The 27339-nt window shown below is 41.5% G+C and overlaps 1 protein-coding gene across 1 annotated transcript in view; it reads right to left on the bottom strand.

The window, feature by feature from the left end:
- PNPLA8 (patatin like phospholipase domain containing 8) overlaps window positions 1–26893 on the bottom strand; it is a 63238-nt gene extending 36345 nt beyond the window's left edge. The window contains 6 exon segments of the mRNA XM_005297903.5: window positions 9051–9222; window positions 14366–14460; window positions 18680–18831; window positions 22331–22480; window positions 22880–24090; window positions 26661–26893. Of these exon segments, the coding sequence (XP_005297960.2) occupies window positions 9051–9222; window positions 14366–14460; window positions 18680–18831; window positions 22331–22480; window positions 22880–24001 (1691 nt within the window). The 5' untranslated portion in view covers window positions 24002–24090; window positions 26661–26893.
- Window positions 26894–27339: the final 446 nt, after the last annotated feature.

Genomic DNA, 27339 nt, shown 5'->3' with positions numbered 1-27339 from the left:
CACTGAAGTATATGGGAGTTTTGCCATGACTTCAACAGACCCCAGATTTCACGCACTGTATTTTCTCAGCAGTTGGAAACGATGAATTCATTATTCAAATGATTTGAAAAGAATGACTGAGGCCTCAGTACAACAAAGTATTTAAGCATGTACTTAATTTTAAATCAATGGGACTGGTAATTAAAGTTAGGAACGTGCTAGAGTGCTTTGACTGTTTGGGACTTGAAAAGGAAATTCTTAAATGTAGTGGTTTTACTTTAATGAAAGTCATTCTTGCTGAGGTGTTGACCATTATCAAACAAGAAATAAAAACATCTTTCTTGAAAAAAGAAAAAACCCATCACTATTACAATTTTTTTTAGAATATAAACATGCAGCAAGAAAACAGAAGTTAAAGTATCTATTCTTCATTCTGCATAGATTCTTTACAACTCTTCCAACTGTTAAGGAGAAACCATGTGAATCATCCAAAGCTGAATCCATCATCACATCAACTTTAGGGTTAGTGCTGCAGCATCTGAGTCAGAAGATGACCTCATTACATGATCCAAGACTGGTTTGGGTAGAAGCATGGAAGCAGCACTGTGCCAAGGGCCTTGTATCAGAAGATAGCTGAGACGGAAGATCAGAGGTAACAAAATTCATTTACACCTTAAAATAGACATTCTTGTGGGACAGCTTGAAAAATCTACACGTTACGGACAGTAGGCTCTTGCCCAAGCCAAATTCCCTCAGCTTCTGCAGAATACAAGATTACATTTACATAAAAATATTCTAGCCCTCCTGATAATCAAAAAAACTTTCTGAACACAGCCCAAGTTTAAACCAATGGGGTGCTGTCTTCCTAAGTCTGCAAAGACAGTTCCAGTGCTGCCACAGTCACTAGGTAAGGTGGTTCTGTGACCCAGCCAACGCTTGGTGCCAACTGGCAGAGGGCACAGGGAGTGCATAGGTATTTACAGGGATCCTCTGGGTCAGATATACACATAATAGTTCATCAAAGGGTGGCATGTAAGGTCTGTACTGAGAGCTGGTATCCCACTGATTGTTATAATCATTGAGAAACATATGTACGGATAATATTGAAGGAGTTACATATCTATACCAAAAATTATGTTCTTAAGGTCTTGACATTAAAGCAGGTCACAAGGAGGTGACATATTCAGACATGTTCCTTTCATACAAGAGCTAGTAGACACCTATCTCCCTATCTGGCCATTGTGTACTGTATGCCTATTTGCATGAAAGAATACAATGAGAGATTGTGAAAATCTACAAGAAAGGAAATCTACAAGACAAAAAAAACACCATGGGGAGTGGTCATGTGGATGAATAAAAGACACAGTATGGGACTAGTATAGTTTGGGAAGCAAAGAAACACTGGAGTCCTTCACCTAGGAGGGAAGTGGACAGCATTTGTATCTCATGAAGAGATGGATCACAGCCAAACCTGGCTGTAAAGCGCTGCAATGATTTTGGGGGAGCATTACTCTACTATACATGACAGTATTTCAGTCTATGTTCTAGAATGAATGTTATGATTTTATTTTATATTTAACCACTTTTTTCCAATACTTGTACTTGCTACTACTTGAATCTCTTTAAATACTTGATTTCACTATAAACATACCTAAGTGCTGTGTGTTAAGTGGGGCACTGATCTAAGATAGAACTGGTAAGCTGAGATGTCCTATTTTTTGAAAGCAGCAGATCTGAATACCTTGAGTGTCCAGTGGACCAGGAACTGGACATGCCAGGAAAATGCTCAAGGGCTGGAGCGTACCAATTGCTAACCTGTAGAGAAACCACAATGCTTAGAGGGGAGTGCTTGTGTTGCCCATGGGCAGTGGAGCTGGGGAGTTGACTGTTTATTGGGGTTGGCATTCATTGATTTGTTTACAGAGACTAGATTGTGCGGATCGAAGTAGAGGACCAGTGGAAGACCAAGTAAAAGGGGTGCATGGCTTGGGTGAGACTTGAGATATGGAACTGCTCTTGGGAAGTGTGGCTTGGACCACTGGTGTATTTCACCCCAAAAAGTAGGCTTAGCCTTTGGGATAGTAGACGTTGGGTAATTTTTCAAGACCAACTCAGGCAGAGAAAGTTTACTGTTGCACCAGCAACCACTACAAATTTGTTAGCATTTTTATTATAACTCTGGATATTCTTAACATTCACATAAGTGTCCAATTAATTTTTGAATCTTGCTAAGCATACGGCCTCAACAACATCCCATGGCAATGAGTTCCACAGTCTAATTTTCATCCAATGGTACAAGTCATAGTCTGTTACTAGTTTTGAATTAGCCTATTTTTTAAATTTCATTGAGTATCCTCTTGTTTTTGGGTTACCTTCTCTATACTATTCATTATTTTACATACTTTTGTCATGCCCCCTTGTCTCCTTTCAAAAGGAAACAATCCCAATCTTTTCAATCTCTCTTCCTTTAAGAGTTTTTCCATGACACAAATAATAGGTCACCCTTTTCTAAGCCTCCTCTAACTCTTCTATCATTTCTGAAATGAGGTGACTTGTACTGCATACAGTTTTGTCACTAAGGCTGCACCATTGATTCACATAATGGAATCATAATATTTTCTGTATTATCCAATCTAGTTCTTATGCATCCAAATATCCTGTTTGTTTAACATCCAGTGTGCGGAGCCATTGCTCATCCCTATTTGTATATGGTTTGGGGTAAAATACAGGCAAGTAAATTTATTGATATGAAAATCTGAAACTACCTTAAAGAGAAACCTCGAAAGAGTCTGTAAATACACCTTATCTTTAAAGAAGACTGTGTACAGTGGTTTGGATGTGAGGATGTGCAGTTCGGAGACCCTTCTGGCAGAAGTGATAGCAATTAGGAAAACCACATTCCAGGAAAGGTATAATAAGGAGCACTCTGTTAGAGGATCCCATACGTTTAGACAAAACTAAGTTCAAATCCCAAGGGGAAATGGGCTCCCTTAGTTGAGGGTACAATCTTTCCATGCCTTTAAGGAGTCTAATTGTCATGTCATTAGAAAAAAAACAAAACAGTTATCCAGAAAGCTGATATTGCTGCCACGTGAACACTGATACAGGAAAATTGCTAAGTTTGTACTGTTTCAGGTGCAGCAGATAGTTGAGTTTTTCCTTGATGGATGAATGTACCAGTGAGGACTTGTTTGACAAGTCCAGATGTAGAACTGCTTTCATTTTGACAGGTAGGTGGCTCTGGTGGAAGGATTTCTGATATCTAGGAAGACCTGGTGGACTTGCTCCAAGCAAGCCTGCTCTTTGGGATTTAGCCATGGAACTTCCAAGACATCAAATGAAGGGATTGCAGGTTCAGGTGCAGCAGCCAACAGTGGTCCTGAGAGATCAAATCTGGGTGCAACAGGAGTGAGATTGGAGTCTCCACTGAGAGATCCAGTAGAATAGAGAGCCAGTGTTAGCAGGGTTATGCTGTGGCTATTACTACCCAGGAGTGGTCCCACTTGATTTTTAGTAGTGCTCTATGTGGGAGTAGGATTGGGGGAAAAGCAAAATAAAGCTTTCCCATCTAGGGTAGCAGGAAGGCATCTGAGATGGAATCTGTCCTGTGGCCAGGTAGGGAACAGAACTGGTGAAATTTTTTGTTGTACTTATTCATAATTAGGTAAATTTGGGGAGTACCCCACTGCTGGAAAATGTATCTGGCTACATCTGGATGAAGAGACCACTCACGGTGACTGGAGAAAGACTGGCTCAGGTGATCTGCTAGTTCGTTCTGCGCAGGGTGGATTTGATTTAAATCAAATGGATTTAAATCACTAGTCAGGAAGACTCGATTTAATCATGGATTTCTACATAAATGCATTCTTGTTGGTTGTTATAACCTTAATACATATTCTTCACAACTTCAGAGATAGATATAGGTTTCATTTTTAGAAGGTACACACTATACATTTTTAAACAGTGATTTGTTTCATTTGGGCAACCAGGCCTTGCATTTCTTTGTTGCTCTGTTTGCATTTTGCATGCATGCCTGTCTTGCCCATAGGTAGAGGAACTTCATTAAAATATTCCCAAACTGAGTCTCTTTTATGGCCTGCTGCCATTATTGGTTTTCCCTTCTAGTGAGAGAATGGTGTGGTAGAACTCAAATCAATGAAGGCTACACTCAAAAAGACCTCAAGACTTCTGGAATATGCTGCTCAAACAGTTTCCCCTTTGTTTCTACTGCCTGTCCCTCCCTTCTCACACTGTTTTCCAGACTTCTTCTCCTTGTCCAGATCTATTCCACCCCCAACAATCTTCTATTCATTCAACTTTTTGAAACTTTGCACTTTTAGAGAGAGGTAAGGGATTGATTCTGTGTACACAAATAGGGTTGAGGTCTGTTATTTATCACCTCTATATATTATTTATTTAAAAACATTTTTGCTGTTAACAAGCATGTTATCTCCAGAGACACAAAATGACAGTTTGAGAACTGCAAAACTAAGCATCTCTGATGGCATCTTCTAGACTGAGCACTGAGTCTCACTGGGTAGACAGAAAGATTAACCTAAATAATCTATACAGAAGTCCCTGGAATCCCATAAGATTGGGTCCCTAATCCATGAACTATTGGAACTCATTTACAAAACTTTTCTTAAACACTACATTAATATATTGTCTCATAATATAGAATTAGAATTTATAATCCATGATGAGATATCTTTGAGCTATAATGTATCTTAATTAAAACTATCGTTGGATAGATTTTTTTCCTCAAAAAGCATTTTATCAAAATAATCCGATTTAAATAAAAAAAAAATCTGATTTTTTGATTTTTTTTTTTAAATCATTGATTTTTATCCACCCTGGTTCTGCACCCCCGGAAGGTATGAGGCCTCGAGGTTGATAGAATGGGCTAGATAAAATTCCCACAGGTGAATTTCTTTCTGACACAGAAGGGATGATTGAGCTCCTCCCTTCCTGTTGAGTAAAACATTGCTGCCATGTTATCTATAAAGACAAACAGGTTTCTCCCTGCAATGAGAGGTAGGAAACCCTGACAGGAAAGATGAATCACCCTGAGCTCTCTGACACTGACATGAAGAGCAAGTTCTATTGAGGACCAAAGATCCTGAGTTCAGAGGGGCCCTAGGTGAGCTCCCCACGCTGGAGCCGAAATATCTAAAACCAGAGTAATTGATGGCTGAGGGCAGAGGAAGGGAACACCCACACAAACGCTGATTCATTGCTGGATTCAACCACCAATTCAGCAAAATTAGAACCTGCAAAGGTACCGTCAGCCCAGTGTCCAAGTGTAGATGACTTGGTAAGTACACTGAGTCCAGCCACGTCTGAAGGGGTCTAACATGTGGCCTCGTATGTTGTACTACATATGTGCACAAGTCCATGTGCCCTACAAGTCTCACAGTTTCAGACTATTGTGGTTGGATGAGTCTTGAGGTTGGTCATGAGAGATCAAATAGCTTGGAATATGGACTCTGGCAGAAAAGCTCTAACCTGGGTAGTGTCCAACATAGCCCCTACAAACTCTATCCTTTGTACCAAGCAAATGATAGACTTAGCTGCATTGATCAGTAGTCCTAAGGCCTTGAAGGCTGACTGAATAAATCGATCACTGGATATAATCTGAGTTTTGGACTAGCCCTTGACTAGTCAGTTGTCCAAGAGTAGATCGGCACTCCTTGTCTCTTGAGGAACGATGCTACAATGGTCATACATTCTGTCAACACCTGAGGAGCTGCAGGTAAGCCAAACTGAAGCATTGTGATCAGGTAATGCAAGTGCTTCACTATGACTCTGAGGAACTTTTTGTGAAAGGAGGCATCTCTTAAACCAAGGTCAGTGTACCAGTCTCCAGAGAGGGAATAATGGATGCCAGGATGACCATGTAAAACTTTATCTTTTTGAGATAGCTATTGAGATGATGCAGATCTAAAACAGACCTGAGATCTCCCTTGGCTTTTGGGATTAGAAATAATGGAAGTAGAAACCCTTCCCTCTTAAATTCTGAGGAATCTCCTCTATGGCTTCCACCTGAAGGAAAGATTAAACATCCTGGACCAGAAGTTCTTCGTGAGAGAAAGAGGGACAGGGAGGGAGTAGAAGAAACAAACCGGAGCACTTTTATAGCACTGAACATCCAACAGCCCATGGTGATATGGGAACAAGCATTGAGAAAATGGGAAACAAAGGAAAAATGGGGTTTGGCATCCTGGGAACTGGTATGGCATCCTCAAGCATGCCATCCCAACACCTGCTTAGAACCCCTTGGATGTGTAGGTGGGACAGGCATTGAAGCAGAGGTCGGAGGAAAAGGTGGTCTAGGCCTATAATCTTCTTTCTCTGCAGGTCCTTTCGGACAACTGGAATAGAACACCAAAGGAGTTGCTAAGGCCTGAAATGCTTTCTGGAAGGGCTGGGATATATAACCCAAGGGACTTTACAGTTGCCCTCAAGTCCTTTAATCCATGGAGCTTAACATCAGTTTGCTCCAAAAAGAGCGAGGATCCTTTGAAGGACAGGTCCTGCATAGCTTGTTGGACTTCCCATGGGAGCCCAACGGACTGCACTCAGGAGCTCCAATGCACGCCATTGTTGAAGCCATGGACCAGGTGCCCAAGTCAACCATGTCTACAGCAGCTTGCAGTGAGGCCCTTACCACCAATTTTCCCTCATCCACTAGCAAGGAGAACTCCTGCCTAGCATCTTCTGGGAGCATGTCTTTAAATTTCAGCATGGAGTCCCATAAATTAAAGTCATACCTGCCCAAAAGTGCATGCTGGTTTTCAAGCCTGAGCTGCAACCGCCCAGTAGAATGAACTTTCCTATCAAACAGGTCTAACTTCTTTGAGTCTTCTGATTTTGGGGGGTTGTGCTCTGATGTCCCTGCCTTTCCCTCTCATTGGCAGCAGATACCACCACGATGGAAACCCTGAGATCGTAAAAAAAAGAAATCTAACTAAATACTAATAACCTTAATAACTATCTATTTATAATACAAGAGAGCACAGTCCACTGAGAGAACTTGCAAATGCAAGAAGAACAGTTCCAGTGACCATCACAGGTGGTAAGAAGGAATTGAGAGGGATTAAGGTTGGCTCGGCTCTTTATACCAATGTCAGCAGTATGTAGCAGCACTGGGGGCTCAGGCCACCCCAGTGGGTACCACCGAGGGAAAACTTCCGGCAACTGTGTGTGTACACTAAGAGTGGAATGCACATAGGCAATCACTAAAAGCTCTTATTTAAGTGATATCTTTCCATGCAGAATGTGCCACAATGCAGCTCTTGCAGTGATCCTATACCCCAACCCAAGGTGGGACAAGTCACTTGACTCCATCTTGTCTAAACCTAAAAATATGCAGGAGTTGGACCACTAAAACCACAGAAAATCACAAGCTGGTGAGAGACTGGACCTGTAACACTTTGTCACTCAAAATAGGCATTTTATGCCAATCCAAGGCCAACCCTGAAGATGCATATATTTTCTACTTCAGCCAGAGGCTGGAGAAGAAAGAAGTTATTGTAAAATGTTTGCTCCACATTTTCATCTCTTTAAAATACTGAATGTGGTGTTAAACCAGCATTTGTTTTCAAGGATTAAACTATGTCCCCAATCTTCTTCCGGATAGTGAAGCAATTCAGGTATAATTTTCTACCAATAGACGCGACCTTCAATATTGTGTAGCTTTCAAAGCAACAGTGCAGAAGACAGACTTCCCAGAATAGCATGATGTGGCAAGTTCTCCATTATACTACTGTTTGGGTAACAAGTTGCTTCTACTTTATGTACAGTTGCAAACTTGCCGTCAGTAGATACTATTTGGTAGCGCAGATATGGTCCAGAACATCAATTTTTTGAGGTAAGCAAATGTGTCAGCCAACCTTACTCTACCATCTACAGATGGCTGCTTGAGACAAACTTGACTCACAAATACTCAACTGTCTTAACACAGATGTAATGCTGTGTTTTCTACAAGGAAGTGTTATCATCGAGGGAGAGAGTTAGCACCCAGCGAAAGTGATCCTTTCTGGTAATGAATAGGGAGTTCTAGTCCATCTCAGCTTTAGAATGTCCTCTAAACAAATACTCATTGCTTTCACCAGTAAATACCTGAAGATAATATTGTAATACCCAATCTCGGGTGCTGACATAAAAGCTACTCAAAAGAGGCAAGGAACAAAACAGAATGGGTACTGAAAAATCAGGATTAAAATGTATTGGCAAGTCTACATATGGAAGCTTGTCATTATTGTTTGCTAGATAATCAATGTTATTTATCTCTCATTTTTAAGAGCCCAAAAGTTTAAAATGTAAACAATTTTCCTCCATAATGTTTACATAGGTTTTCTTAACTTTACTATTTCCAAAAATCAAGCCACTTTAAATATATAATGAATTATGAATACTAAAACTATTTTAAATATGAATGTGAAGCAATTTAATAAAAAAACAAAAACAAAACAAAAACAAAAACCCCCGACATTAACACTAAATACATTTCTTCAACAAATGATTTCCTAATTTGTTATCTGTTATTACACACACAGAAAACCAACTGCTCCTCACTTTATAGACCGATTTTACACAGCAACAGGTACATCTTTTCATCACAATATATTTTTGTGGTTTTTATTTTCTTTTTAAAGAAAAAGGCAATCGGTAGGAAAATTCATACTGTAGCATTTAAAATGGGAGGCAGGGTGCTTGACACAGCCTATTATTTCACTTTTAGCATTTTTCCTGTAGGGAAAATGTACAGCATGTGGCAAGCAATATTTGTAGCAGACATGTAATGAGTCAGAATGAGCAAAGTTGGAAAGTATATGGGCATAAAATCAGAAAGCTGTATATCACAGCTCATTTTATTCCCTGGAAACCGAAGAATGATTGCATTAAAGGCTTTCAGATACTTTGGCTAAATGAAAACAATCAGCTTTTCAAAAGATATTGGTATAATGTACCTGCCCTTTTAGAGCTGTGTTTTTAAACTTTTGCTTACAATTAAAGCAGCAACGAGATCACAGATTTTCAGAAATGATTTAAAATCCATTTTAACTTACTTGAGCATCTTTTCCCAGATATCACTGTCATAAAATGCATGGTTCCAACCCATTTTCATTGTCCCAACAATGACATTCTGCTTAAACACATCTGATCCTAATTTGTGATACAGTTCCTCACATTCATCCAGAGGGATATGGAATAACCCCAACATAAATGCTAATATAGCACCTGAAAAAAATAAAATAAAATTTTAAATGTAACTTGGGATGACACTATGATGCTGTATTATTTATTTTAATATAATACGTTTCAGAAGCAATGATAATTCACATATAATATTTTCCTTTAAAAGGTATGATCAATTGACCTTTGTGTCACAGGCTCATTTTTTTTGTTCAAAGATTATATCAATTTGTTTGGAGGGACATAATTGATAGAGACAGCTTTTACTTTCAGCAATAAAATTACAGAAAGTTTTGTCAAAGAAACAATAAAATATACTTTGATTTATTATTGCAAAAGGTTACGATATAAATATCAAGTTAAGTTTCTTTTTTTATTTGAGACGGCAACCTAGTATGTGAAGTCTAGGCTATATGTAACAGCCTAAAATCAAATCATGCTGTTTATTTTTCACCCTTTACATACAGAATGTCTAACAAGCTCATCAGTTCAGTAAAGATATTAAATAAAGATATAAAGATTCCAGGAAAGCTCTGAAAAATTAAAAGCTTAGAGTGCTTTGTAATACACAGTATTTCTTTGCAACTGATTTGTAGTTAGCCATTCATTCATAGTGCCATGTAGCGTGTATCAAAATAGCCTGACCCTGAACTGCTGAGAAAAAAGGTTCAATGATATTTGAAGAGTATGCTTGCAGAATACCACAGAATGGATTTGAGACAATGCTGACAAGTGCATCACAGCAGTGGCTTTAAGGGGAGGGCCAGCATCTATGACAGCATGGAATTTTTGTTCTATTGTGTTAACACAAATACACCGAGGGAGCATTCCTTATCATTACTAAGAAATGTTACTTGCACTGCAATCTAGAGTCACTCTGCAGCTAGCACAAAAGAAAAGCATAGATGTATTGAAGTGAACCTGAGCTCTAGTCAGATGCAGAGTTTATACTACAGTAAACCAGACGACACTGCAAATGTGGGCAAGGACACAAATAATCTATATACTGTATAGACATTAGAAATCTGGGTATAAAATAAAATTGGATTCAAATTGGTGCAGTTCAGGAAAATATTGTAAAACTACAGATTTTTAAAAAAAGGGGGGGGGGGAGAATATTTGGACAGAAGTAATGTCAAAAAATGCATACATATAAAGAACAGCAGGACCACAGATTAGATATGGACTGGCAATGTGATATTATGACTGAACCTCTCTCCCCCTCCCATGCCTCCACAAAAACCCACAACAAGGCCATTGGGGGCTCATATGTAGAGGTATAGTATCAGGGAAAGGGTGTTAATAATTTCCCTTTATAAAAAAATTATGAGACAGATTTTAATTTGACTAGTAGACAATTAAGATAGTGGGGAGAGAATTTAGTAATATCTGAAGAGTTTCAATGCTGGTGAGGGAGAAAAATTGTTAAGGAGAGGCAAAAAGGTATAAATTAGGAGTAATTAGATTAAATTGGGTAAAAGAAAATTTAGGCTCAATATCCCCCCAAAAAGAATCCTAGATATAACTGAGATAGTTATTAGGAAATGTCTAATTAGTAGAATAATCTCCCCAAAGGAAGCAGCCAAAGCTCCATTGCTCGAGTCATTTAAAAACTAGACTTCTCAGAATAAAAGAAAATATGTAATAGGGAAAAATCCTGCATTCACACATTAATATTATCTATACTGCCTGGTCAGGTTAGGCTGTATCGTAGCCTGCTATCATAATGGCAGTAGATGGTACCACCTGCGACTGGCCAAAGTCTCAGGAAGCACCAATGGCTTTGGACGGATGAACATGTGGGGAGTGTAGTGCGATAGCCGATGGAGGTAATGGCATCTAAAGGCTGGAGGATTCAATTACGATTTAACCAATGCAGCCACAAACCTGAGGTAAGGTAATGGCAAACCACCTTTTATATTTTCTCTCACAAGAACTAACATGGGAGAACAAAGGTAACATGATCCATGTGTGGTGCTGAATGGTGAGGAATACCTCCCCCACACACAGGCCAGAAGGCATGATAAATTACACTGGGGAAGAGGTTCTGACCATATAAGAGTACTGATGGCAGTTATGGTGCTGTACCAAATGCTTCAGGAAATACAGTGCCTGATATTTGCTTGAAGGTAAGGAATAACCTGATTTTCATAAACTAATCATCAGAGTAAAGTATATATGACCAGAGGATCGCTATTGTGACCGAAGAATTGGAAAGATGTAAGATAGCTGTATGTGGAATCTCAAAGCTATGATGGAATTGTAGAGGTCATTTCATGATGATAAATGGTAGAGGTCATTTCACATACTATTCAGGATCCAAGAAAGCAACAGAATATGGAATTATATTTATCTTATCTAAGGAGATATCCAAGTGTGCGCTTTGATAGAACCCATCAACAATTGACTCATTATAATTTGCCTTTGAACTAAGCCAGTTAATATGTCGATCATACAGGTTTACGACCCAACAGCAGCATCTGATGACACAATACATAGATTCTACACATGGTTTGAAGAGACACTCATTCAACACCAAGCAAAGACATCACCTTTGTAACTGGGAACTTAAAAGCAAAAACTGGAGCTATATGCGGTCATAAAGAAGTAATGGGAACAATAGTCTTTGTTTACAAAATGAGAGAGGAAGGCTCCAATCATCTGGTCATTACAAACACCATCTTCACCCAACATCCTAAACATTTATATACATGGAGGTTAGCTGATGGTACAACAAAGAACCAAACAGACTATCAAATAATATTGGGAGATTGAGTATCCAATGGACAAAGACTTTCCCAAGTGCAGACTGCAGGTCAGACCATCAAATTGTTAGCATCAAATAATGTAAAAACAAGAAGATAAGAGTTTTGGTGCACTCGGGAAAGTCTTTGTCCATTGGACGCTCGATCTCCCATGTCCTGATATCGGTTTGGTTCTTTGTTGTGCAGTCAGCTGATCTCCATGTATATAAAATGTCTAGGATGTTGGGTGAAGATGGTATTTATAATGACTAAATGATTGGAGCCTTCCTCTCTCATTTTGTAAATGGGAGGTGAGCTGAGTGTGAAATTAGGGATGGATTAAGAAGGCTTCCAAAAATTATGCTATGATGTCACTAGTATTCAAACATGAATAAATAGCCTTTACTTGAAACTGCCTATTAGATCTGGAAGTTCTTTCTAATATTTATGATTCAACTCAGTACTTCCTCATGGAAAGTCAAACTGCAATATTTCAAGTCATGATGCCTGCTAACATATTCTGGGAACAGATTACACTGGATGAGATATATAGAACAGGAGAAATGAGGTACTTAAATTTCTAAAGTGAAGTATACTGTTTTGTACCTAAGCTGTATTGTGTTGTAACCTATCATATACCACTTACATCAGCCTTAATAATATTACATTGTTACTGACTTGACATCACTTTTTGAAAAGTGAACACCAGGGTGATTAATTAGTCAGTTTTGACCTTTAAAAAAAACTGTGATACTAAGATGATTTTGGAACCTTTCTTCTTTTCTAGGGAGAAGCATCAGCCCCCCTCTTGAGGTTGTTTTCTAAATCAACACATGGGGTAGTAGCAGGAGCTCCTGAAAATAACACACCGCTGTTTGAACAGTAGCTTAAGATGTACAGCATGGATGGGCAAAGAAGCTTTGGTGCCCACCCTAACATAATATGGCAGCTTGGGTGAGAAATATCACCTCCCAAGAATGAGATGATTAGAGTGGAGACCACTAAAGGGGAGATCAAAAGGCTGGTTGACAGAAAACCAATTCTATGAGGGAAGAGAAGACAAAGGGTGGAGGGAGACATAGGTGCTGTATCCTCTTCAAGTGAGTGGCAGATCAGATGGTTGCCAGAAGAGTAGCGACAAGCAGGCCAGGATAGCAGATTGACATGGGACAAGAGGAAGAATAGGAGCTCAGCACCTCTCTGTAATTGTTGTTCACCCTGTGATGGTTCTCTCTTTTGCAGAGGAAACTGCTTATCTGCCCCCTCCCACAAGCTGCCAGAACTCAGAAGAGGAGCACAACTGCTTCCTCTCCCCTGGCCCCAAATTCACTGCACATCTTCAGCCTTGTCTCTTCAGGCACATTGACATCTGCTGCCTAGAGTCCAACTCCTGCTGATATACAGGAAAGAATCTCAGCAAGTAGCAAGGCTTTTCCCTGGACACGGGGAGGCAAACTACTCAAATTAAAACACTATTTTAAAAAAAGACCAAGATTACAAGTATATTTACCATGACACTCACTTTTTAAAGAAATAGCATGTTTAAAAAGAACATCCAGCCATGGTAATAATATGTACACATGATCATAATACATTCAGTGCTGACATATTAATATATTCATGACAAGCCTTACCACTTCTCTCACAATCATTCAGTTATTGTGCACAACTTACAGATCCTTTATAATTTTTGTGTGCAAAAAGTATCCCCTTTATTTAAAAAAATTATAATTTCTATTAGGCATAACTGAGTTTCCTAGATATTTTTAGTGTGTACTATGTAGAATCAGATCAACAAGCACTGTCTTCTATACTGAGGTGCACATTTTTAGTCACTCAAACCTTATAACAATTATGAACCACCTCAATAAAATTGTGTGTCTATTAAGCATCTTGGAATGTGATGCCAAAGAGATAGTGGATTTCAATCCCCCTCCCAAAACAGCAAGACCCAGGAAACCTCCTAAATATCAAGGAAAAGAAGGTGTACATACATAACATATTATTATTGCATCTGTTACATTTGTTTGTAGACCCTTTGTGGTATTGCTCAAAACCTGCAATACTCCTCATCAGTATTTATGGGACACCAAACATCTTGATAGGTAGGTGTTAAAGAGCAATTTCTTCACAAATGAATTCCTCTCATAGTTTGATGGCTCAACATAAAATTAGACTGAAATCACGTGGTAATAAACGAGCATTCTTTGTATCACCTACAATTCTACTTGGCAAAAAATTATAGCCAAGTAACCTAGGTCTTAAATTATGCTGTAAATACAAAAGCAAAAAATAACACATTCCCTAACAAAAGAACTGGCTTGCATTTATAAAGATGGAGTTGTTTTCCTGGGGGAAAAAACGATTTTTCAAAAACAAGATTTTCTTATTTTTACTTTTATTAAGTTTATCATATAAAAATCCATAATGTGAATACTAATTACCTGTGCTTACACCACAAACGTAGTCAAAAAGTTCATGAACAGGCTTTCCAGTAAGTTCTTCTAGTTTACGTAAAGTCTGAAGTGCTACTAAACCCCTGAAACATATTAAAGCAACATCACAGAGAATGGTAGTTTGGTTACGTCTTACACAGAGCTAAACGTGTATACAGTTTGAATAAGCAACAACGAAGACAGGACATAATAAGTCTACAAGGTTTTAATACAAAGGAGGAAGAGGAATTTTGTAGTTTGACAATTATAATGAGGAATAATAGGATGCAATCAGAAAGGGAAAGATATACGTTAAATACCAGTGACTAATGATTTTGGGTGCCTAACTTAAGAGCCCTTGAAGGAGACTCATGTGCTCCATGGTGCTCAGTACATTCTGAAAATCAAGCCAAATTAAGGTACTTGAAATGACTAGTCACTTTTTAAAACCTGTCTAGAAAGTGTCCTGTAGGAAGCAATCCTGCAGATAATCTAATATGACTTCTCCATCTCTAACTTTTATTATCTGGAAACTAAAGTACAGGAAATAAGATATCAGTGGATGAAACACAAATGGGTACCATAAAACTGATTTTACATTTTGATTACATAAGAAAATGCATTTAAATTTTACTTTAAAAGTTGAAGAATTTTGCAGATTTGCCTTAAGACACCAAAAAAAATTAAGTTTGCAAATTTTCTATTCCCTTGCTTTAGAAATCATGCCATAAAAAATAAAATTATAATATGAAGAGACCTATAAGTTTTAGCATCTAAATCCTTGAAAATTAAAGGATTTACAAATAATTTTATACTGAAGTCAATAGAAATTTAGTCCCCTGTTTTCATAAACTTAGTTTCTACTGCACAGATCTAACTCACGGGAAAAAAGTCAAGGCTGCATAGTGAAAATGTAAAGCCGTCGAAAAATTAAAACCAAGTACAAAAACTAGAATATTTTATTTGGGTAGGATTAATGTCTCATAAAATGGGAAACAATCTGTTGTCATTCACCTTTATAGCTCATTGTTACAAAACCAGACAAGATGATAGTGATTAAAAGAAACTAATCCTTGAAGGAAGCTTTATAATTTTTATGCTGTTGGTTGTCAAAATAAATTCAGGTCCTAGTGCCAGGAAGCCAGATTTCCCCCAAAAAGGCAACTGGCACATCCCTTGGCACTCTGACCACTGAGTCTAAAGAATAAATAGGAAGAAACAACTTTTCAGCCTGAAGATTATCCCTCTAGAGCAGAATTAAAATAACGTGGCATGATGTCATGAAAAAATACACACACCCACTGCATGTATATCTATTCTATGGATACATAAAAGACTTCCGTATCTAATATAGTTAATCTGGCCTCTTTGTAAATAATAAAACCATGCAAATATTCAAATATTTGTATAATTGTAAAGCAGAAAAGCGAGTGCCTTTTGTTAAAACTACACTGGTATTTACATTTTTAATGAAGACTGAGCCTATTGCTAACTTTTTATGATCTTGAGACCCCGAGCTGCAGGCTTCATGGGTCCTCTGCCAGAGCATCACGGCAACCTACAATTGTCTGAATTGAGCTGGACTCCGCAAGTCTTATTCATGCTAGAAAGGGCTGAAGTAACAGTCCTTAGAATGTAATCTCCTTGTAGAATGAACCCTGTCATCAAACATGTCTGTCCAGTTTAGAGCATACTATCAGTGCTAGATAAATTAAATATAGGACTGAAAAGAGCCATTGCATGATATAAATCTATTTTCACCATGTCAACTGTCTCAAGGCTTTTACTTTTGCGTTGAAGTTTTCATGCTCTAAGTGGAATGGTGATTTTCTTTAGGAAAACATTAACAAAAGTCAGCTGAGTAGCTTTGGAGTTATGCTAAAGGGGTGACAAGGCATATCCATTAAAAAAGAAAAAAAATTATTTCCATACTCAAGTAACCAAAACAGTATAGTTTTGGAACTTAAAACTTGTCATGGACTTAGTCCTAAATAACTGCCTTTGAAGTGAATGAAGAAATTTTACTCCTGAGGGCATTCTGTGCCAAAAAATTAAAAATTCTGCGCCAAAAAAAAAAAAAAAAAAATTCTGCACACAATATTTAAAAATTCTGAAAAAGTCTGCACATTTTATTTGACGAATACACCTCTACCCCAATATAACGTGACCCAATATAACACGGTAAAGCAGCGCTCCGGGGGGGGCGGGGCTGCACATTCCGGTGGATCAAAGCGAGTTCAATATAACGCGGTTTCACCTATAATGCAGTAAGATTTTTTGGCTCCCAAGGACAGCGTTATATTGGGGTAGAGGTGTAAATGTGGAAGCTCCAGCATGGCATTGGGGAACACAGGCCACAGGCTGCACAGAGGTGGGAGATCACTGTGAGCAGGCAGGCTCAGCAAGGCAGGATCCAAGTGTGAAGGGGCTTAGTGTGGAGGGATCCAGGTGTGCGTTGAGAGGGTTCTGTGTGGGGCAATCTGGGTGCGGGTGGCTCAGTGGTGGATCCAGGTGCAGGGTGATTTGGATGCATAGGGGCTTGTTGTGTGTGCAATGGAAATGGGACTCTGAAGGGGGTGGCTAGGTGAAGGTGGTTGGGGCTCTGCATGGGGGTCTAGGTATGAGGGGATAGAGCTCGTCAGGTGAGTCTGGGTGTCGGGGGGGGATGAGTGAGGAGTCCAGATGCTGGGGTAGTGGGGTTCAGTGGGGTGGGGATCCATGTGCAGGTGGCTGGGGCTGGGCAGGGTGGGGATTTGGGTGTGGGTGGCTCGTCAGGATAGTCCAGGTGCAGGGGGAGTGGGGCTCATCAGAAGGGTTCTGGGTGCGGGGGTGGGGAGGAGGAGGGAAGTGAGGCTCGGTGGGAGGGTCTGAGTATGAGGGGTTCTGGATACACAGGGTTGGGTAGATGGGGGAGCAGCTCCCTATACAGTGATCCCTCCCGGTGCAGCTGAGAAGCGATGGGTGCAGGAAGTGCGGGAGAAGGAGGATAGGAAGAGTTTGCAGAGCTTCCTACAGCCCGGGGAGAAATCTGGGGGTGGATCTGACACGGCCCCGGATGCCGTGCAGGGGAAGAGGAAGTTCTGCCCTCCCCAGCCCAGCACAGGGTCGGAGCCATTGGCCGGGTCTTCCCCAGTCCTGCCCATGCCCCACAGTGATTTACTTCTCTGCCGGCTGCCCTGGACACCAGAAACATACTGCTTGGGCGGTCGCATGACCATTCTTGTGGTTTCCCTTTGCTTCCCATCACAAAGTCATTTTTCTGCAGGGAAGCAAAGAAATCTGCGGGGGACATAAATTCTGTGCATGCACAGTGGCGCAGAATTCCCCCCAGAGTAAGAAATACTGTGCAGCTATACCTATAAGCTACTGGCCAATATTTCACTTTCCATTGGGGATTATCTGTAACCCACATTTTTTGAACATGTTTGAAAGCACTTGTTCTTTTTGAAAAATTTAGGACCCAAACCTGCAAACACTTATGCACATGCTTCAGTTCATACATGTAAGTAGTTTCACCAAGTTCAATGACACCACTCACATATGCAAAGTTAAGCATGTGCATAAGTGTTTTCAGGATTGGAACTCTAGTCATCAAGTAAGTTAAGAAGGGGGGGGGGGGGGGGAAGGATCAGTGACTGGCGGTGGAAGAGGATGCATGAATCAGTAGGCCTTTAAATATTGCTTTCTTCACCACACCATTTATTCTTCTATAGATGACAATACCAGCGGAGCTGCTAAAACAGAATACCTGAAAAGCTGCTACTTGCTATACCCAATGTGAGAGAGTAGTGTGCTTTTGTGTTATCCTTGCTCCAGGAACTACATGTGTATTTGTTTGTCTCACTGCGAGTTTATTACCATAAGAAAATACATTTATTTTTCATTTTTATACCAATTATGAAGTTTTGTAAGCTGATTCTTCCAACCAATTAGCAACTTTGCACTCTAACCAGCATAATGCACAATGGAACCCTTTAAGATTAAAAAAATTAAATTAATTTTTTTAGAATGTCTAATCTCAGGTACCAGAAGTATTAAGATCAATCATAAATTAACAACAGAAAGACTTTTTACAAAAAGAATCTTACATTTGTTTCCTTTACTTGCCTCCATAAACAAACTAGGGATCGATTCCCACAAACACTTATGTACATAGTTTACTTCACACAGGTGAGTTATCTTAGGGGATCAACAGGACCAAGCACGCATGTAAAGTTAAGCACACACACAAATGTTTGTAGGATCAGGTTCTAGAGGTTAGAGTTTGACTGCAATTTTACCTACATTTGCAGTTTACAAAGGGATAAAGAGTTTCTGTCATACCTTGTTCCTCCTCCATCAATAGTGAGAATTCGAATTCCCCAGGCTTTCACAGGATCTGTATATCCAATTATAGCCAAAGCCTCCATAACGGCAGCATGAAGAGTTTCATCAGTTCCTTGTCTCAGCTGTAGTAAGCATGGAATTATTTTTTCCTATAGTTGAAATGAAAAAAGTTGTATTTAGACTAAGTGTTAATACCAAAAAACTTCCACCTTTAATTTACTAGTTTAAAATTTAAATGCAAAGTTTAACTTAAAATAAAAAATAGCTTTTTTTTTTTTTTTTAGGAAATTTACAATCTCAGGACGGGAAGGGGAGGAAAAAGTCCAACACCATGTGTCTTGTGTATTCATGAGAAACTTTATATCACAATGCAAAAATCAAGGGTGAAACAGTTAAAAACGTCTAATATCTATTACAACTACAGCTATGGGGGTTTTAGAGTTAGGATGTTAATTTTGGCGTACTAGCCAAATAGCAACTCAAGTAATTACATTAGCCCAGATCCAAAAAGGAACTTAAGCATAGCAATGAATTCTAGTCACATTGCCACACACTGGAATCAGCAAACCCTGCGCCGGACACCTAGGCTCCCTATACAATGCATGGAGAGAGAGAGAGAGGTGCCTGAAAATGGGATGCACAAAAACCAGCATGCTCAGTGAGCAGATGTGTAAGCAAGCCCATATCAGACACTGAGGAGAGGGGAACATCCTAGGCCCTACCCCCTCAGGGTCACAGGAGCCTATCTCTGGGCTGGAGGGAGGTACCTATCCCTGGGCAGTGGATGGACACTTTCAGGGAGGCTAGCCTCCTGGCTCTGCCCCATCCACACGAGACCCCACCCCACCCCTCAGGCACTCCCTGCCCTGCCTCCCACAGCCAGAAAAGCCCCGGGCCCATCGGAAACCCAAACCCCCTTTCCCCCGCCACTGGAGGAGTCCCGGTCCGTTCCCAGCTGTGCCAGCAGGCCTACTTGAGCACCGGCCTGGCTGTGCCGGCCCCAGCCCAGCCACGCCGGCCCCGGCAACCCAAGCACCCCTGAGCCATCCAGAGCCATACTGGCTGACCGACTCGAACCCCAACCACACTGGGAAACTGACCTAAGTCCCAGGCCAGCTCCAGCTGTACCGGCCCGAGCAGCCCCAGCACCCCAAGCAGCCTCAGGCTGGCCTGAGGTGTGCTGGCCAACGGACACGAGCCCTGGGCCAGCCCCTGCTGCATTAGCCCAAGCTGCATCAGCCACGGGCCAGCACCAGCAGCTCCAAACTCAGGGCCGACCCAAGCCACACCAGCTGGAGAATGGGAAAGGCAGTGCACTTCCCCCAGCTGCCCATCGGAAGAACGCTGAGCTTTTCATATACACACCTATTATACCCACTGCCTACATACCTATAGCTGCTTGGAATGCACAGCTGGGAACCCTCTGCTAGAATCAGGTATCTTAGGTGTATAAGCCATTTCTTGAAAGAACAGCAGCGGCCCCTGGCTAACTCCACACAAAACAGCCAGTGGGTCAGGGTGGGAAGTGAAAGAGGAGTCGTCCCCCCTTAGAACCTTTAGCCCAGTGGTCAGGGTACTCATTGCAGGATGTGGGAGACCTTGGCCTGGATCAAAAAAGGGATTGGAACAGGGGTTTCTCATCTATCAGGGCTATTCTGATGTGGGTCTCCTGTTGAAGCTGTTCCACCTTGGATAAACAATTAAATATGCATTAGGCTAGAGAGACAGAACGACTGTAGTTCAGTGGCTAAGGCACTCGTCTAAGAAGCAGGAATCCCCTGTTTAAATCCCGTTCTCTTCAAGCAGAGGGAGAAAGTGAACTGGGGTTTCCCACATCCGGTGTGAGTACCCTATACATTGTACTAAGGGTTATAAGTATGACCCTACCAAATTCATGGCCTTGAATAACGCATAACAGACTGTGAAATCTGATCTCCCCCATGATACCTAGCTATTGTACGGGAGGGGCAGGGCTGGGGGTACCCCAGCTGGGGACTCTCACCATGTGCTGGGCTCCAGTTGCTAGTCCCAGCTGGGTTGGGGAGGGATAGGACTTCCTCTTTACCTGGAAGGGCAGCTCCTGGGGCCGGTCAGACCCACCTCTGGGCTCTGGTGAGCCGGACACTGAAGGAAGCACAGCCGCAAAGCTCTTGTAGGGGAGGGGCAGGACCGGGGATGACCCTCTGGGATCTCCTAATGTGCAACATGCTCCAGCTGCTAGTCCCAGCCAGGCTATGGCGGAATGGGACTTCCCCTTCCCCTGTAGGGGTCCCTGCCCTTCCCCTAGTGCAGCCAGGGGAGGTTCCTGGAGGTGGATCTAAGCACCGGCCTGGCTTCTCCAGGAACGGCCCATGCAAGGGAAGAGGAAGTCCTGTCCCTCCACAGCCCTGCCGGGATTAGCAGCTGAAGACTGGCGCACAGTATGAGACCCCGCCTTGCCCCTCCCCATCTCTGGGCTCAGAAGTTCAAGGGGCCTTGTGTTGGCTGTAGGGAGGAGGCGGGATGGACCATCGTGTCCCACTGACCTTGAGCGGTCACCCACCCATAAGGCAAGCCCTGCCCCCCAAAAAGTGGCAACCGCCCCTTACTCTGTGACCCCCCCCCATAACCCTCTTTTGGGTCGGGACTTCCATGGTTACAACATCATGAAATTTCAGATGTAAACATCTGAAACTGGCTATTTAAAAAGTCCTATGACCATGAAATTGACCAAAATGGCCCATGAATTTTGTAGGGTCCTAGTTATAAGGGTAGCCTCCTTCTCCACCATGCCATTTTGTGTGGCGTTAAGGATGCTATGAGCACACCTTCTGGATCAGGCCCCTGCAGACAAGAGGCAGGGGAACACCTGTCTCCACCTGGTTTGAGAATTGTGCTGGGGTTTAGGTGTGAGATTAGGCATCTGGAAGCCTGCCTGATGCAGTGACACACATGCCCAAAGACAAGAAATTTAGGTATCTACTGAATTTAGATGCCTACAGGGTTAGGGGAAGGGTAAATGGGAGTTTTGTGCAACACAGTAATGCCTAAATCTGGGATCTGGGCCATTTCTGGATCTGGACCATTCTGCCTAAATTCTTCCTTTTGTTTTGAACAGATATGGTATTCATAGTTTGTTATGAACTACAATGCCAAAATCTAAGGTGTTTATTAAGACAAAATAAAGCTCTTTCGGACAGGAAAAGCCTTCAAATTCTTTTAGTTGTACGAAGAAAAGTTTCTGTTCTGTCATACTGAACAGTCTATTAGGTTTATTACTGCTATTCCTTATTTGTATTACAGGAGCACACAAAGGACCTCAATTAGGATACGGGTTCTGTTATGGCAATGTACACAGTATTGCTTTGAGAACTAAAGAATTCCTTAACAATTAACGTATAGGAGAATTAAAAGTCCAAGGTTTTCTCCAAAGCAGACATTAACTGTCAATGATGATGGCTTCCATATGAATCTCTTGGAGGTAATACATTAGCAATAAAAAAAAACTGAAGATACTCACATAGTACAAGTATAAGATACAACAGTTTAAGAAGAAAAAACAAAGCAATAGATTATACATTTATCTATTTTATGATAAAACATCTGTCATTACATAAGAACTTATTATCTATCTGTAGTTGATAGGTTGAGCGTGAAAGTGATTTGTACCTTAATAGCAACTCCTCTGGTTTCTGGAAATTCCAGAAGGTGGTAAGTCAATTCTTCAATCCTGTTGATAGAGACTCTTCGGTTAGAAGATCTTCGTAAGGCCTGAACTAAAGCCCGTGTTCTGTTATCAATACTCACTCTTGCAATAATCTAAAGATAAACAGATATGTATATTAAGAATATGAAACTGCTCCAAGAAGATATATACAAAACTTGACAAGACTTTCAGAATTTTTGTTTTCTTAGATTACTCCAAGAAGAGATGAATGGCTTATAGTGGAATACCACTATAGGCTTCAAGGAAGGTGGTTTTGTTTGTTTGTTTGGGTTTTTTTTACTGAACTGATCTCTGGTTCTTCATTTACGTAAACTAGAAGAGCCTATTATAAATCTGGCTCACAGTGACAGTCCTTCAAATAACTTGGTTCAATGTTTCACCTATGCAGATGAGATTTCAATGTAGCTTTGAAATGATAACATTATAACATGCCTCTGACAACTATAGTAGCTAAAAAACCCAGTATTCGTAAATACTAAGCAAATACTTGCCTTTTCTCTCTGAAGAGACAAACGCTTTTCTTTCCCTTCTGCAGTTTTGATCTCTTTGCCGCCATCCTCTTCATCTTTCAAAGACTCTTTGCGTTCTTGTGATTTATCTTCTGAGGCGGCTTTTGTCTCAAATCTCAACTTGGGGACCAGACTGCCTACATAACTGTCTACAAAAGCTTGTACACTGTTACTAGGGTATGAAAGGAAGCTTGCAATGCTCTTTTTAGTGGAAGTTGGAAGAGCAATATTTGTCTTTTCAGCATCTTGAATCTCAGCAGCAGAAATTAAAGTGGATGCTGAACTCATCCTATTTTCATTACTCATTATGTCACTTTCTGGTGAATCGAGTTTATTTCTGAGTTCGTTCTTAGAGTCTTGTAGAAAAGCATTTCCTTTTTTCTCTTGATCCATAACAGTATTAATGCCAAAGTACCAGTTGATATGATTTGCTAAAAAGTTGTAAGTCTCTCCAAAATTTGTAGTGAAGTAGCTTACATGAAAAAGGTTGTTTTTAATATCTACAGAATCTTTTAAAGTATCTTGATTAGTGCCACTTCTACTTATCAATGTAGACTCTGAGTTTTCATCTGTGTGAACAAAGTTCTTTACAATTTGACTATTGTTGTAATCTCCCTGAGCTCCAGCACATGTAGTTCGTTTATCATTTTCTAGGTTTACCTGGAGATTGTTTTCCTGAACATTATTTTCAAATGCTTTCCCCAATATGCCAGAGTGGGGCTTGAATCGAGCTATTCGTGCAACCAGTTCACTGTGGGTGCCAGAAACAGCCTTTGAAACAGATTCAAAAGTGTTCTTAATTCGTGACATACGATTATTCACTTTTGTTAGTCCCTTAGGAGAAGAAGTGCTATGTTTAGAAACTCTATAATACAAAAAGTCATGGCTATAATTGTGTTTACTACACTCTAGTGTTTTGCTTCTGGTCCATTTACATTGAGTTTTGCTTGTATGAAAAACTCTAAGTGGAATACCATGACTAATCCTCCAATAAAGTTTAGGTCTACACAAGTAGTACAGCTGCTTGTTTCTCTGCTTCCCCCAAAGGCTTCTTGTGTTAATCAGGAGATACAAATATTCATTTAAAGGCAAATTAACTGACATTACTTATAAATATTTATGTCTTTCATATGTTGTTTCTTTACTTCATACCAGAAAGCTTATCTCAAAAAAGTCACACTTCATGATGTTATCTGAAATGGAAAAACATTAGTTAAAATAAAGATTAGAAGTAGTTTACAAGTGAATACAATTTAGTTCTCTTTCTACTTAAATAGGGAACAAACATATTCAAATGAGAAATTCTCAGGGGTACTGTATTGCCCAGAGTATTTGGTAATGACATGCAGAACCTTCCCACTTTAAGTTATTAGTTTAAATGCACCCCAAGACAATAAGCAGCAACCAAAGTCACTCAAAATATGTGTTTGCTCATGGGAAATCAGAAGGTAGCCCCCATACAGTTTCTAATAGACAGGTGAGCAGAGACCAAGGGTAACATGGAAATGTCATCCCTAAAAATGATTTTTCCAGTCAAGGTGTTGTATGTGTTCTGTGAATAAATAGTTGACTTTACACTTTAGGACTGCAAATCCAGCACATTCCACCAATAAAAATAATATCTTGAATACCTTTCATCCTGAATCTTATAAATCTCATACAACCTATACACCGAGATTTAACACACCACTGAAGAACCGCCACTTCTGGAGTGAAATGCAAATACTATACAATAGCTGCTGCACCAGCTGAAAGTGTAGGAAGAATTCAGGCAAGCAGATTATTACTCCAACTAGAATTTGGCCAAACATCAGGATTTAACACCTCTGTTCTTGTGAGTACTGCCATAAGTAGTCAGGACACAGTTTGCAAAAGCTGAGGAAGCCATATTTTGAGATGCATGGCTGCAGACAGGTAAGTGATGTACATGCACAGCGCACAAATACATAGACTATGTATACACAGAATACACAGATATGGTATACATGCACACACATTCATACACAGTATAAACATAGTGACAGGTACACATAGGCAGGATACTTAGCTATCACATACCCAATACATGCTACAAACACAGACAAGAACACAAGACACTCACTAGCGCTAAGATACAACTGCATTTGCTCCAACCCCTCAGACAGAGGCAAACACTTACAGGATCTCTATCAAGCGTTCTTAAAACTACAATGCCCACCTGGTGAAGTGAAGAAATAGATGGACAGAGCCAGAAGGATACCCAGAAATCACCTACTACAGGACAGGCCCAACAAAGAAAGTAACAGAATGCCACTAGCTGTCACCTAGAGCCCCCAACTAAAACCTCTCCAGCGCATCATCAAGGATCTACAACCTATCCTGAAGGACGATCCCTCACTCTCACAGACCTTGGGAGACAGGCCAGTCCTTGCTTACAGTCAGCCCCCCAACCTGAAGCAAATACTCACCAGCAAATACACACCACACAACAGAAACACTAACCCAGGAACCTATCCCTGCAACAAACTTAGTTGCCAACTCTGTCTGCATATCTATTCAAGGGACATCATCATAGGACCTAACCATATCAGCCACACCATCAGTGGCTCGTTCACCTGCACATCTACCAATGTGATATATGCCATCATGTGCCAGCAATGCCCCTCTGCCATGTACATTGGCCAAACCAGACAATCTCTACGCAAAAGAATAAATGGACACAAATCAGACGTCAAGAATTATAACATTCAAAAATCAGTCAGAGAACACTTCAATCTCCCTGGACACTCAATAACAGACTTAAAAATGGCAATTCTTCAACAAAAAAGCTTCAAAAACAGACTCCAACGAGCAACTGCAGAACTGGAATTAATTTGCAAATTGGACACCATCAAATTAGATCTGAATAAAGACTGCGAGTGGATGGGTCATTAGAAAAACTAATTTCTCCCTACTGTTACTCACACCTTCTTGTCAACTGTTTGAAATGGGCCACCCTCATTACCACTACAAAAGTGATTTTTCCTCCCTTGGTATTCTACTGTTAAGAATTGAATTGTCCCATTAGCACTGACCCCCCACTTGGTACGGCAACTCCTATATTTTCATGTACTGTGTATATATTTCTGCTACTGCATTTTCCACTCCATGCATCTAATGAAGTGGGTTTTAGCCCACGAAAGTTTATGCCCAAATAAATTTGTTAATCTCTAACCACAAGTACGCCTCGTTGTTTTCACTGCTGGTATAAGCACCATAACACACAAACAGGGCACACACACTGTATAAGCACAGAGAGATATATACATGATATACGGCGGACAAGATACATGGCATATGCACATACAGGACACAAATATGCAATATAAACACAGTGACATCACACACACAAGATAAACATGGTCCAAAGGCTGTGATACACACAAAGGCAGGACAAAGTGATAGGCACCCAATGACACGGGACACCTGACACGGGACACCTGCCATAGACACAGTGCCATATACAGTATAAACAAGTAGTGTGACACATGGGGCCAAGGGGAGGACACACCCAGGGATACACACCCAGTGTCACACACGTAGATACACTCACCCCGAGACAGGCTTGCCACAGTCTCGCTTGTTCACCCTCCCGTCCCCAGACGGGCCTGACACAGTCTCTCGCCCGCCCCGAGACGCGCACAGCCCAGGTGCCCGGACACACGCCCGGGGAGCCGGTCAGGCGTGTGCCGAGCGCGGCGCAGGCCCGGCCCGGCCGCGCTGAGCGGAGCCCGCTGACACTTACCCCGGGGGGACCCGGCCCCAGACCGGCGCGGGGTGGCACCTCTTGGGCGATGCCAAGACCCCGAGGAGGCCCCGCGACCTGCCGCCCCCCTCTCAGACAGGGGCAGCGCCGGGGCCGATCCCTGTCGCTCCTGGCGCGCGGGCCGCGGCGGGTCCCTCACAGCGGCGGGGCCTGGAGACCGGCTCAAAACAACAACACAGCGACAGGCAGGAACCGGAGGCACGCCAGCGCGCATGCGCCGGACCCCGGAACCAGCTGAGGGGCGCTGCGCGTCGTCCCTTCCGCCCAGCGCTGCGTGAGAGACCCGCCCCGCACCCACCCCCGCACCCAGCTCCGCGCCCGCTCCTGCCCTCCGCTGAGCCTGTCTCCCAGCGCACCACCCCAGCCTCGCTACCCGCAGATCAAAGCCCGGGGGCTCTGGGTGGGCTGGGCCCACCTGGCAGCCCCGAGTGGCTCTGTTACACAAGACTCGCTGTGCTAGGTCAGCCGGATGGTACATCTAGTCCAGTATCCTGTCTGCTAACAGTGGCCAATGGCCAGTGTTTTAGAGGGAATGACCAGGGCAATTTGTCCGGTGCCCTATTCCCTGACCCCCAGCCCTAGCTTCTGGCACTCACAGTGTGGGGTTGTATCCCTGACTATCTTGGCTAATACCCATTGATGGACCTTATCTCAATTT

Source organism: Chrysemys picta, chromosome 1 (genome assembly GCF_011386835.1).
Source record: "Chrysemys picta bellii isolate R12L10 chromosome 1, ASM1138683v2, whole genome shotgun sequence".
Taxonomy (NCBI): domain Eukaryota; kingdom Metazoa; phylum Chordata; order Testudines; family Emydidae; genus Chrysemys; species Chrysemys picta.
Note: the sequence above shows the minus strand (reverse complement) of the source record. Positions and strands in the feature narration are given on the sequence as shown.